General features: G+C 37.9%; 1 protein-coding gene across 1 annotated transcript in view; it reads right to left on the reverse strand.

Annotated features, from left to right (window-relative positions):
- The window catches only part of pde11a (phosphodiesterase 11a), a 36,754-nt gene that overhangs the window by 11,249 nt on the left and 12,995 nt on the right, over positions 1 to 12,510 (reverse strand). Inside the window, exons 7-14 of the mRNA XM_055032277.1 lie at positions 11,610 to 11,685; positions 8,434 to 8,501; positions 8,247 to 8,339; positions 7,238 to 7,288; positions 6,031 to 6,177; positions 5,793 to 5,900; positions 4,212 to 4,321; positions 3,136 to 3,226 (exon numbers count right to left, since the gene is read on the reverse strand). Coding sequence (XP_054888252.1) covers positions 3,136 to 3,226; positions 4,212 to 4,321; positions 5,793 to 5,900; positions 6,031 to 6,177; positions 7,238 to 7,288; positions 8,247 to 8,339; positions 8,434 to 8,501; positions 11,610 to 11,685 — 744 coding nt within the window. The remainder of the gene's footprint in view (positions 1 to 3,135; positions 3,227 to 4,211; positions 4,322 to 5,792; positions 5,901 to 6,030; positions 6,178 to 7,237; positions 7,289 to 8,246; positions 8,340 to 8,433; positions 8,502 to 11,609; positions 11,686 to 12,510) is intronic.

Below are 12,510 nucleotides of genomic sequence, written 5' to 3' on the forward strand. Positions count from 1 at the left end.
GGGAGCAGCTTCCCAACAGCTGCTAATAAGTGAGCGCCTTATCTTGGGTTTTTAACGCAGCATGTACGGTACATTCATTCACCATCCAGGCGCTCTACTGGAGAGTCAACGGAGCTCTTAAAACCAGATAACCACTGTTTTAAACACAGACGACTTAGCTCTGAACATTTGTGCAAACATGCCCCTGACTTCTCTCATCATCTCAGAGGTCCACGTAAAAACACTGAACCTCGTTCACAGCTGTGACGTAAAGGACGTCTGTGGTGCTGGCACACCTGCTGCAGATGGAGAAGGAGGCGAGAGACGCAAAGGTGACGAGTGACAATTCGACCCCTTTACACTTTTATCAGAGCTCAACTGAATCATCAGCAGCCATGCCTTCTACCCGAATTAGTCACACACTATTCATTTGTATTCTAATTAACATGAGGACGACAGCAGATCCAGCCCCGCATTAACAGACGCCTTGCAGTCGAGGTAAACATTTGTCAGCTCGCCGTGTTGTCAGCGCCGGGATAATGAAGTCACTGGATTCCTCTCCTCAGCCCCGTCCCCTCAAAAAACACCTTCAATTACAAGTGCATGAAACCTGACCACCTGGTAAAACGTCGCTCTCCCAACCAATTACCACTGAATCTATCATCTCTGTAATTAGATTGATTTGAAGGCAGCCTGAGTAAACAAATAGCTGAGGGAGCACACGTTTGCCTTCAAGCACAGTGAGTGCAAACTCATTCATTTTTTATGTGGCCTTTAGTACCTTTAATTCATTTAAACTTGGAAACAACATTATTTCAACGGGTGTAACCCACCAGAGTGGAGCTGAACATAAGAAACTTCATGTCAATGTATAATCATGTTTTTTTTTGTTTTCTTTTATGTTTAATTATGTTATCAAAATTCCTTCAGCTACAATTTCTGTTATAATTTGTTGACAAAAGCGTTAACTTTTAAACACTTGTTTAATGATGTTCTGTACTTTGTTTTAACTGTTAACTAAAAGCCCTGAAAAGTTCTTTGTTTTTTAAACTAATTCCTTACTCTAATGGTTGAGCAGGAATAAATTAACAGGCTTTTTTCCTGCCCCAATCTGGCCTCAGAGTGTAAAAAAGACTGCACTCGACTTCATTAATAAAATAGTGGTTATTACCAGTTAATCAACACTTATTTCTAAGGAAATAAAATCACATCACCAGGAGTGTGAAAAACACTCCTGGTGATGTGACTGGTTATTATCAATAAAAAAGAAGGTTTTATCTTTATTTTTGTTATCAATAAAAATGAGATACAACCTTTAAGCAGTAGGGATCCGCAATGTAGCCCTTTAGATGACTTTCTGAGGCTCTGCTTTAAGAAATGGTGCAGAACCAGCTTGTCAGCACAAGCCATTGATACAAGTTGACGCTTATTAAAAATGCTTTTTGGCTAAAATTTTCACTGCGTCTTTCTTGAAGCTTTTCCAAAAAGATGCAGCCAAATTAAACTCTTGTCCAGATGTCAAATCTTTGGTAAATGTAAAGTGTTCATCTTTTATTTTTTGCGTTTCCGGTTGCATCCAGTGTCTTATAAAATTGTGGACTTGTGTACATGCATACCTACTTTTAAAATCAACCAAACATCGCAAAACTTTTCAAATTCTGATGTGACTGTTAAGAATAAAAATAAATAAAATTCCAGATGAAGACATTTAATAGTTTTCTTTAAACTGTCCTGGAATGCAAATTATTTACAAATTTCTTCAATAAATAAATTTGATTACTTCATTTTATTAAAATATTCTAAAATAAATAATTAATCTATTTCAGATAAGCTGAAATAGACTACTTATTTAGTTGTTTAATCTTTTCTTTACTTTTCCTAATCCATCAGATGCCTTTGCTTTTCAGTTGGATTGCAGTTTGGAAAAATGTGAAATCAAACACATGACTCCTTTTAACAGAAGCACATAACAAATGTAATTGATCGTGCTATTACACTTTGCACCACGTTAACACGTACAGTCTTTATAAAAACAAGGTGCTCCTTGATTTTAAGTACAAAGATTTATTTTTTTAAATGATGATCTCATATCCATCAAGTTCTCAAAATATTTAAATATAATCTTAAGCATCCAAATCTAAACATATTGCAACATGTTGTTAATCATTTAAAAAACTGCAACCTTGAGGCAATTATCAAACAAACTTTTTATTGGGCCCACATTTCTACATTAAAAATATTTTATTATTATTATTGTTGATTTGCTCTGATATTTTAATCTCAAGAACTGTAGTTAATCTACATAATGTATTTCACTTAGTCTATCCAATTACTGAAATAAAGCAACTTTCCAATACTATTCTATTTATTTAGACGCAGATGTAAAGGAGCAGGCAGGTGATTCTCGTCCGGTTCACCTGACTGATGGATCCTCAGCAGAGGACTCTAGAGGCATCTCCTTACATTTTACATGTTTTTGTGGGCGAGATGCTTCATAAAAAAATACATAAGTTGCATTTCAATAAACAACAACACTTCTATAACAATCTTTTTTGGTCCTAAGAAACAAATTAGTACCCGTTAGCTCCTTACTCTGCAGATATAAGAGCTAAAGCAATGTCACAAAGCATAGGCTAAAATGCCTTCGCACTGATACAAAAATCGGATTAAGTCATACAGAAAACATCTACGTCAAGTTCTTCCTACTAAAAGTAGTTTTACAGGCCATCACATCACAAGTTGTACTTTTCCACAGATTTCTTTTCCATTTTCTGTCTTTTTAATTTAGTAAATTACGACAGCTTGGAATCTCTTGTGTGTTTTTGTGCACTTGAGATGTAAATGGTTTTAGAACCTGGTAGGGACCAGTTCTTAGCTGTAAAACAGTGTGTACTTTCTTTCTTCCATTACTGCACTGTATTCACATTATCCAGTTATCTAAAGCAGCCTTCTGCAACAGTTGTGCAATAAGAGACATAAAGTCCAGTTTCTACTGAAGGAATGTGGATGAAATTGCAGCTGCAGACTGCACTTTAAAAATATCCCATCTCCGAAGGGAACAAAGGTTAAAGGCTCTATTGCCAGCAGTGTTTGTAATCACATGCAGCAGAAGGTGAACGGTAACTGCATTGCAGCAGATATTGGAACATAACACACCTCGCTCTGCAGGATCATAACAGCGTGGTTAAAGTGGTGGTGTTCCAGCGTAGCAGAGGTCCCATAAAGCAAAGAGAGGGCAGAACCCGTCCTGCCACACACACACACACACACACAAACACACACACACACACACACACAAAAAAAAAAAAACAAACAAAAACACATTGGGATAAAAAAAGAAGGATAGCATAATAAGTTTTCCACAAGAGCTGTGAAGTAAAATCTGCTCTAAAACTCTCTTTGGATTTCCTCTCCAGTTCAGTCTGTCTCTAACTTATGGTTCAATAAAAAAGGACACTTGAGACTCATAACCCAAACTGCAGATGAAACTGTAATGTCAAAGTCTGAATGTGGTCATTAGCTGATCTTAAAAAAACAGGTCCCCATACAGCTTGAGAATTGTTTACTTAAGGTAAAGCTTGTAAGTTTAGATATATTTTAATTTTGAAACAAAAATAAATATTAATAGAAATTGCAGTTGCTCTGGTTTATAAAACCAGAATGAATATATGAGGGATGAATTGTCTGAAATAGACCAAACTCCACCTTACAAATTAAGGAGTCGGAAGAGATGACCACTTTTTCATTTAAATTAAGGTTTCTGTTAAAGGTTTCATAGTTTATATTTTGTCATATAAATTAAAAGATAAATTTGAGCAAAAACTGTGAACAGGAAGGAAAATGCTTGGTGGTTGTCCAATTCGTTTAGAACTAACAACAGAATATTGAAATGGGCGTTTATATTCAGCCCGATTTACTATGAAACAAAAAATAAATTCCCACATTTTTTTTCAGAATTACTTAAATAGTAAATAGAAATTCCAGTATACATCCAGCTGTTCTGTGAAGGCTGCAGAGGCGTTAAGAGAATATTAGTAAGCACTCAACAGCATGAAGACACATTGAGGTTTGTGGTTGCAACATGACAAAATGTGAAAACCGTAAACGATTATGAATCCTTGTGGAATGTATTGCAAATATTAAAACATTTTGCTGCACAATATGCAACAGGTTGTGTGCTTATGCTTATGCATATGTTTGCAGCAGCAGAAGCAGAAATGAAGTGCACTCACTTGGCCTGAAAAGCATTGTTGGTGCCCCTGTGGTCCAGGTCGTGGCACACACAACCCACAATAAGAGCAAAGATCTCCAGCTCAGTCAGCGTCTCCTGGAAACCCGCCGTCTGATTGGCACAGAGGACAGGAAGCAAATAAAACACACACACACACACACACACGCACATGCACACACACACACGCACACGCACACACACACACACACACACACACACACACACACACACACACACACACACACAATTTATGAGCATCAGCACACCATTATTCAATGAAATCCTGAGCACATTGAATAAAAATGGAAAAACAGCACCATCAAGCTAAAAAAAGAAAAACAAAAACACAGCATCTTCACAAAATGCCATAGGGACTGCAGTTGCATTGCTCTACATTTCTAGCTCGGATGAATGGGTTTCAGAGATCATGTGCTGACTGAGTCACTGTGGGTCACTGCAGGGATGACAGCAAAGATAGAGGGGCCCTCGGCCTCCTCATTACGACCTAGAGGTACAGAGGAACCTTGAACAGCTTACACACTGTTATTTCAATTCCCCCTGTCAATAATCAATTCAAATGGGACAGTGCACATTAATGCCACAGTTGATTAAATGGTGTTAGCTTAGCACATTAGGTGCTCATGTTGCCCCAAGGACCTCAAGAAAAAAGAATCACATGCTGCAAGTGATTCATCCAGCTGATCTCCATTCATTCAAATATCTGCACAGAACCACAGTTAATAAACACACAAAGTCATCTTACTGAGTTGATCTCAGGTTTGAAATCCAATTATTAAATTAATATGAGAATTTTAACCCACAAATGCATGGATCAGTGCACTCATCAGCCTAATGATTATTTACTGAGGAGCAAAGTCTTGGTGTTTTGATTCAGATTCAGATTCAGCGTGAACGCCGCTGAATCTGGCCCTCACTTTAACCCACATTCTGGCGAGGACTCTTCTTTCTGTACCTCCAGTGATGAAGTGGATATGAAGATGTGGAAAAAAATAGGAAACTCCCTCTGGATATAAAGACAGATTGGGCCTTTGTCTGCAGTAATGTCCAGCTGCTGGACTCCAGATTCTGAAATGAGCGTCCTCGATAGAGCGGCTGGGCTCCTTAATCCCAGGGGAGCTCAGCTGTTCTTTAAAATCGAAAGGCATAAAATAAGATGGTTAAGGCATCTGTTTACCTCTTGGGCAGCTTACTTTGGAGGGACTCCAGTAAAGCACCAGAACTAAGTCGGTATGTATTTTCCATCTGTAGCATATATGTTTTCTTGTTAAATTAAAAGCAGATAAAGGTTAAGAGTGCCTATTATTTTCTGCTGAATTTAAAGCTACTTCTATAAAGTAAATTGTGATACATTTCCTCTTGAGTTTTGGACATCAGAGGCAGTTCAAAGAGAACAACAGCAATTGGGACCTGGCATAAAAAGCCAGATCAGGCTTTTTTCTTCCAGGTGGTAAAATTCAAGTTTTTCATACCTAGTTTATCGAATTTGTGATAACAACTACAAAAGTTGCAATAATGTTACCTAAACCATCCTTAGAAATCATCCGTGCTAATATGTGCATACCGTTAGCATGGCAAACATGCACTGGCAAACGTTGAATGCATGTCTCCAGTTGTGGTAGAGGACCATTCTGTAGTTTTTTCTGACAGTCAGCAGCCATCTGCACAGTGTCTGGAGGGGAAGACGGACAGAAAGAGATAAGAGCATGGGTCAGTGGTTTCATGAGGACCTACAACAGCATTCATAGCAAGCCCAATCAAGTATTTAAAGCAAATAAGATACAGAAGCGCTGCTCTTTTACCTCGTAGTCGATCTTAAACTTCTGCACCATTCCCAGCTCGATGAACATCCGCAGAGCAGCTGTTATCATCGCGTCGACATCCAAGGAGAAATCATCAAAGGAGAGCTTATCAATGCCCAGCTCGCAGACCAGGGGAATGTTAGCAGCCTGTTTCATCATGGTGAGAGCAAACATAGAGGAAGAATGAGAACATGAGCCCACAGAGCAGACGTGGAGGTCAGTGGAGCCATTTTTGGATGATGTATGAAAATATGAAAGCATGCTAATTAAGACTCAGAGGCCTCGTTTTCAGAGGGCTGATATTAATGAGGGAGTTTTACTGAAGGATTTCTCTGTTGTTTACTTTCTGAGCTCATTGACAAGTTGTGCAATAGTAATGCTCAGCAGCTTTTTGGCATTGTTACTCAAACAAAAACAAAAATAATTTCCAATTAACCACTCTCAGCATGAGTCTTTTATCATGCACATCTGAGCAGAAAAACTAATTCCTGTCTGTGTTGACAAGAATGACCATTTCAGACTTTCTACTTTCTAACCTCCATTTATTCTCTAGTAAAGCACATTCAGTGATGAGTCTTCAGTGTCAGCGCCAGTGTGTCTTGTTTCTCTCACAAACATTTGCCTGTCAGGTCGGTAAGTATTCCAACTCTCTCAATTCACAGCCCCAGGTGACAAAATGGCATCCAGGTTTGTTTGTCACTACGTTTTTGCACTCCAGTGGAATCCCAGGCAAGTGAGCTCAATGGGGCTCTCTCTGTATGTAGAGCAGTTATGAAAGGAAGAACGGGGGGGAAAGGCAGGCAGCAGAGCATCGCGCTGAATGAGGGGGGCTGAAGCATCACACGAATTCATGAGAGAGCGACAAGGAATCCTACTATGAATATATTGTTGGCCATAGGGGAAAATTGTGCTCATGAAACTGGAAGAAAATAGGTCACATCTATGTTTCAGAAATGTAATGCTCTTAAAAAGTATAATTATGGCCAATTTTGTCATTCGTCTATAAATAATGCATTGTGAATGATTACTTATTGACTGAAGCAATCCATTTCTAATGACACAATTGGTCTGTTTTCACTTAACACTTGTTGGTTTATCATTATTTTTGTTTGAACAAGTCAAAAATAAAACACTCATTAAGCAAAGAATTTATTAAACTTAAATGAGTCATTTACAATTGAAGTAATTATAGGAGCAAATATGTTACCTTAAATTTATCCACTTCAGTCTTGGAGCAAGTGGCGTGGTAAGACAGAACCTGCAAAATAATAACAGTGTCAGTTTTGTTTTTTAATTCAGTAATATTTCTTTCAAGACAACTGAAAACACCACAGTGGTGTTCAATTTGTGGATCTCCCTGATTAAGTCAGCGGTGGCATGTGGATCTGCTCTAGTAGCAGCATCAGCACAGATTGGGTCGCCATGTTCCTCTCATTCCCTGGGAGAAATACTTTGCACACTCTTGCAGTAGCTTATTTAATCATAAACGCTCATGTTTATTCAGGGATGCCAGGAACAAAGCACACACACTCGCATTATTTCATTCTGCATTTGTCTCCGGCTATCTGTTCTCTGCCTCTCGTACTTGAAACACTGGTGCTAACCAATGTGCCCACCAGCTCCCAGTTGTAATCTTCGGACACATTGTAAAGGCTGACGAGTCCTGAATGGTTGCAATCTGCAGATCAGATGAGGGATTGCTTTACACTGACTCTCATTAATTTCCAATAAAATCTTTGTGAGAAGATTATCTACAAAGAGAGATCAGCATTTTTCATGCATGCATTCCTTTGGATATATAAAATTTAAAAAGTTATACAAAGACCCATGAGACAAATAACTGAAAATGAAATTTGTAATTTCCACTTTGCAACTGTTACTTCCTGTGATATTTGGTTAAATATGTCACACTATGGCACAAATTCCTGATTTAAGAAAATCTGCCTCACAGTCAAAGGTATTTTTTTGTCTTTTCTAAAAGTGCTTGAGTTATAGGGTGTACTTACTTATCTATATACAACTTTTTTTTCCCACATAAAAATGTCAGTTTTCTGTGTGTTCTTGCAAAATGAAGGTTAAATTTAAGTAGTTTCAGAACCAGGACCAAACCATTACATCCTGACAATGTAAAACCGGAGAGCTGAAATTTCACTGAGACTGAATGTTAATTGTGATGGGAAAATGAATACAAATTCAATGGGATTTTGTGCCCTTACATCTAAAGCCACTGACTGCTTGGCCCAAGACTTCTTCACCTGGTCATACATGATCGTGTTGTTGATGCCCAAGCCACAAAATATCACAAAGGCCTGAGGAAAAATGAGTTAGAATAAATAAAGCATGGTTTCCACAATCAGTCAGAGGATGTTTGTTGTTAAAAAAATGCAGAAGGCAGAGTCATACCTCAAAGAGACGCTGGTCCGCATCGTCAAATGGTTTCCCGTCCAGCCTGTTCAGCACTTGAGCGACACCTGATATGCAAAACCAGTTTATGCATTAGATAAAATACCACTTAGCTCAGATTTGACCAAAAAGCTCCACTTTCGCTAGAGACTAGAAAATAACAAAGAGACATTATGTGTTTTTAACAATGGTTAAAAAGGAGAAAAAGCTGTTTTTATCAACTTCAGACATGGTCGTAATGAACTAAGGAGCACATGCTGTTAAATAAAAAATAAAATGACACCAACAGGGACGCAATTAGTCTTTTAAAAGTTTATGTCTATAACTGTCCTATGGGAATAACCTCTTCCTGTTTGACTCCTACCTTCAGATGTATTTCACTCTAATTGAAAGTAGAAAATGATTTAATAAAGTCTAAACATTTGATGAATTGAGGGTAGGATATCGTCACACAATTAATGATCATTTTTAATTATGCCGAAGAGGTTAAACAGCCTGCCAATACTATGTCTTAATATGACTCATTGGTTGAAAATGAATTAGCTCTGCAGTTAATTACAGTTTTTTTTTATCATGGTTGAATTTAAAATGCAGAGCAGATGTTTTCTCAAAAGCATGATTGTTCCTACTGTAACCAGCTTGTGATTTGTAATGAGCTCCAGAAGATGCTACAACAAATATTAGCAAACTAAATGACTGCTTAGAGCCTCACGGCCACCACATTATCTCCAACTGCACCACAATCCATACCTCTCAAATCTACAAGTTTTCATGTTCAGTACATTTTTTTTTTCTTTTTTTACATAGATGACCTCTGGCTGCATGGCTGAACAATGCAGTTTGTTCACCGGAGGCGATCCATGGAGGGGGTGTCGAATTCTGCTTAGAGCTTCACAAAAACCGGAGCCGCAACCAGCTCAGCATTGTGTTAACCCATAAGGAATTTCATCCAACAAAAGCTGAACTCAAGTGCATCTTCATACAGTGGCTGTTTATCATATTTGGACACGACAGAAAAAATGATCCTGTGGCACAGCAAACAGCCTGTAACCTGAAATGTTCTTCATTTCAAAGAGATACTTAGCTTTGAAGAACTTATACAGATGACTTGGAGTTATTTAAATTAAAAAGACCAAAAAACATTATTTTCCCCTTGACAAATACATTAATCATGTATAACATTATGTCCACTAACAGGTGACAAGAATAGCACATATTATGATTTAATCGAGGCCTCACTTTTGATGGCTACAGTGAGATGAGGGAGCTTTTATCCCATTAAAGATTTATTTACCGGTCAAATATGAAACATAGTATTTAACGTTGAAAGTCATTGACTCAATGCAAGCTGCTGTATCCTTAGAAACCTTTTAAACGACATTGTTGTTTGATATCTAGTATCAACTGATAATGTAAGTGTGATTGAATTGAAATTATTTCTTTGTAAGGTGCCTCGGCATGACATCTGTTGTGAGCTGGCGCTATCTAAATACACTGACTGGAACTGTAGTGTATAGCTTCACCACCACTTTTGTCAACTGTAGGTAAAATATACAAAAGTTTAGAACGTTTTCACAAATAAAAATGGGAAAAGTGTGGTGTGCATTTGCATTTTCTTACATGTCTTACTGCAAAGTAAAAACAGAACCTCTCATAGCCTTATTTTCAGCAATAGGTTTCTTTTGTGCATGACTAAAACGTCCCAGGTTGTCTGGCTTGATCGGATCTGTAGTGAATTTTGCTGAAGGGAGGTGAAAAAGCTGCATATCTTCTTTTGTTAGATTTCTATTTGTGAAAATTTTTTAAACCATTCATCATTTCGATCTGCTTCACGGTCATGCCACACTTTGTGATGGGTTGTTACATAAAATTTTAGTCAAATAAACTGACATTCATGGTTGAATTCTGAAGTAAAATATGAAATGGGTGGAGAAATGTGAATGTATTTTGAAAGGTGGTGTATTTCTATGTTTTTCTACTGTAAGAAACTTCTGTTCAATAAAAGTCTAATTTTTGTTTAGCAATTAAACCAGGAGCCAATTTGCTCTCAACACGCCATACCTGCTGTGTCTTCAAAACAGTCTTTTAGGAATTACCTGGGATGACTTTCAGTAAATTAAAAACATAAATCTTAAAAAGAGCGATTGCAGTTCAAGCTGCTGTTGGTATAGTAAATCTCAGGAGAACATATCTGATTGAAATGCTAAAAATTAAAAATTAAATTTTATTTACAGCCTAGGTTACATTAAAATGTGGCGTGCATTTTTTTGTTACTGAATGTATCCTTGAATGAAGAGTTTCATCTCTGCTGCTTTGTTTGGGTAATGATTTTTCACTTAACATCCTCAGGTGCCACCCACACACTGCTTTTTCTCTCCCCTCTCACTCCTTCCGTTCGTTTCTCCTTTCTCCCTCTCCCTGCTCCGACGAATGCACAGACACCTACGCAGAGACGCGCCCAGGTTTTAACCAGCCATCTGCAGCAGACCTGCTGATCACTTTGCACTCACATAAAACTAATGACTTCCCTGCGTCAGATCTCACCGGACCGAGAGGAGCTGCCATCACCTGCTTCCTCCTCTGCAATATTCCAGCACCAAAGAAGCGGACAAGGGATCAATGATTTATCAGTGTCATTGTGCTTTTAGCCCGCGGCTGATTCGCAAGCATAATGCACGCTGACAGAAGAAGGGAAACTCCTCCTCCACGTGTGGAGTGATGCTGCAACACAGCATGGATCTCAGCAAAAGTCTCAACTGAATACACGAGCTTCTCTTTGCCCTGCTGTTTGCTTAATGCAGAAACGTGCATGCATAGTGCTGGACCATGCATGTTGGTATTTAACTGTATAATGAGCAAAATGTTCATCCAGTGTACTGGTTTATCGCCATCGTCTGTATCATTTGTGTGACTTTCTGGGCACAAGCAGAGGTTTCCAAGCAGAACTCAACAGACCTGAAGATTAAAAAAAAACTATGATATTCAACAACGTTTGGATTTACTGATTAAAAACCAGCAAGGGTTCAGATTCTGGTTTACCCTCAGAAAAAAACATAAGCACAGTTTTTTCTCAATATGTTCACACTCGGCCAATTCAGCATTCCTGTGGTAATATAGTATCTTCAAATAAACAGATATTATGATATATTATATTATTATGATCACAATTAACTTACCAATAATTTGGTGGTTGCTGTTCCATATGGGAACGCAGAGCACAGAGCGGATGTGAAAGTCAGAGAACTGGTCTGCCTGTAAAATGTGGAGGAATAAAACAGAAAACATTTCAAAAGTGGGTTTGGCTTTGATTATTTCATTAGATAAACCTTAAAAACAAACAGAATTGCATCAGAGACTTCTTTAGAAATTATGTTTTGTAATCATTATCCAGAGGCATTCAAAACAATTCACTAGCACTAAAACAAAGTTTTACTGTGTAAAGTTTTAAAGCTACAGCCAAATTCTCTAATAAATTCATTACTAGACAATAAATTGAAACATTCCTGATGTATTTTGCCATCTGTGGTTGATGGCTCAGTTAATGTCCAAGCACGCTTTGTACTTTCCTGACTGCAATGTTATTTCACCCCTCAGGTCTTTCTTAAGATTTACATCTGGGAAGTGAAATAAGATAGATTTTTTTGCATTTTGACAACTTGTGTGTTGATTTGATTGTTTTCCTGTTGATATTTCCAACAATAACCACCTTATGTTTTCTGGTAAACCTCAACATTCATTTCAAATCTCTTGGTATTTCAAAGTAATCACAAAGACTGGCATTTTTGCTTTCCCAGAACCTTTAGAAAGTAAGTAAACCCACAGCACCACAGATCCCCTACCATACTCTACAGTGGGCATAAAATGAGTTTCCACTTGTTTGCCCTTTGTTTTACACCAACTGCAGTGTTTGTTAGATGCCTGTCAAATCTGATCATAGCACACACTATACATATTTGTTAGAAGTCCTCGTACCAGTAGGTCAATCTTTTCTGCCTCTGCTACGTAAAGTTGAATATGTCAAACCTTTCTAGGTTGCCTACAAAAGAGCAGGACAGCTCTCTAAATAATAAGTGAGGC

The sequence above is a fragment of the Poeciliopsis prolifica genome, unplaced genomic scaffold (genome assembly GCF_027474105.1).
Source record: "Poeciliopsis prolifica strain line A6 unplaced genomic scaffold, Auburn_PproV2 SCAFFOLD007, whole genome shotgun sequence".
Lineage (NCBI taxonomy): Eukaryota > Metazoa > Chordata > Actinopteri > Cyprinodontiformes > Poeciliidae > Poeciliopsis > Poeciliopsis prolifica.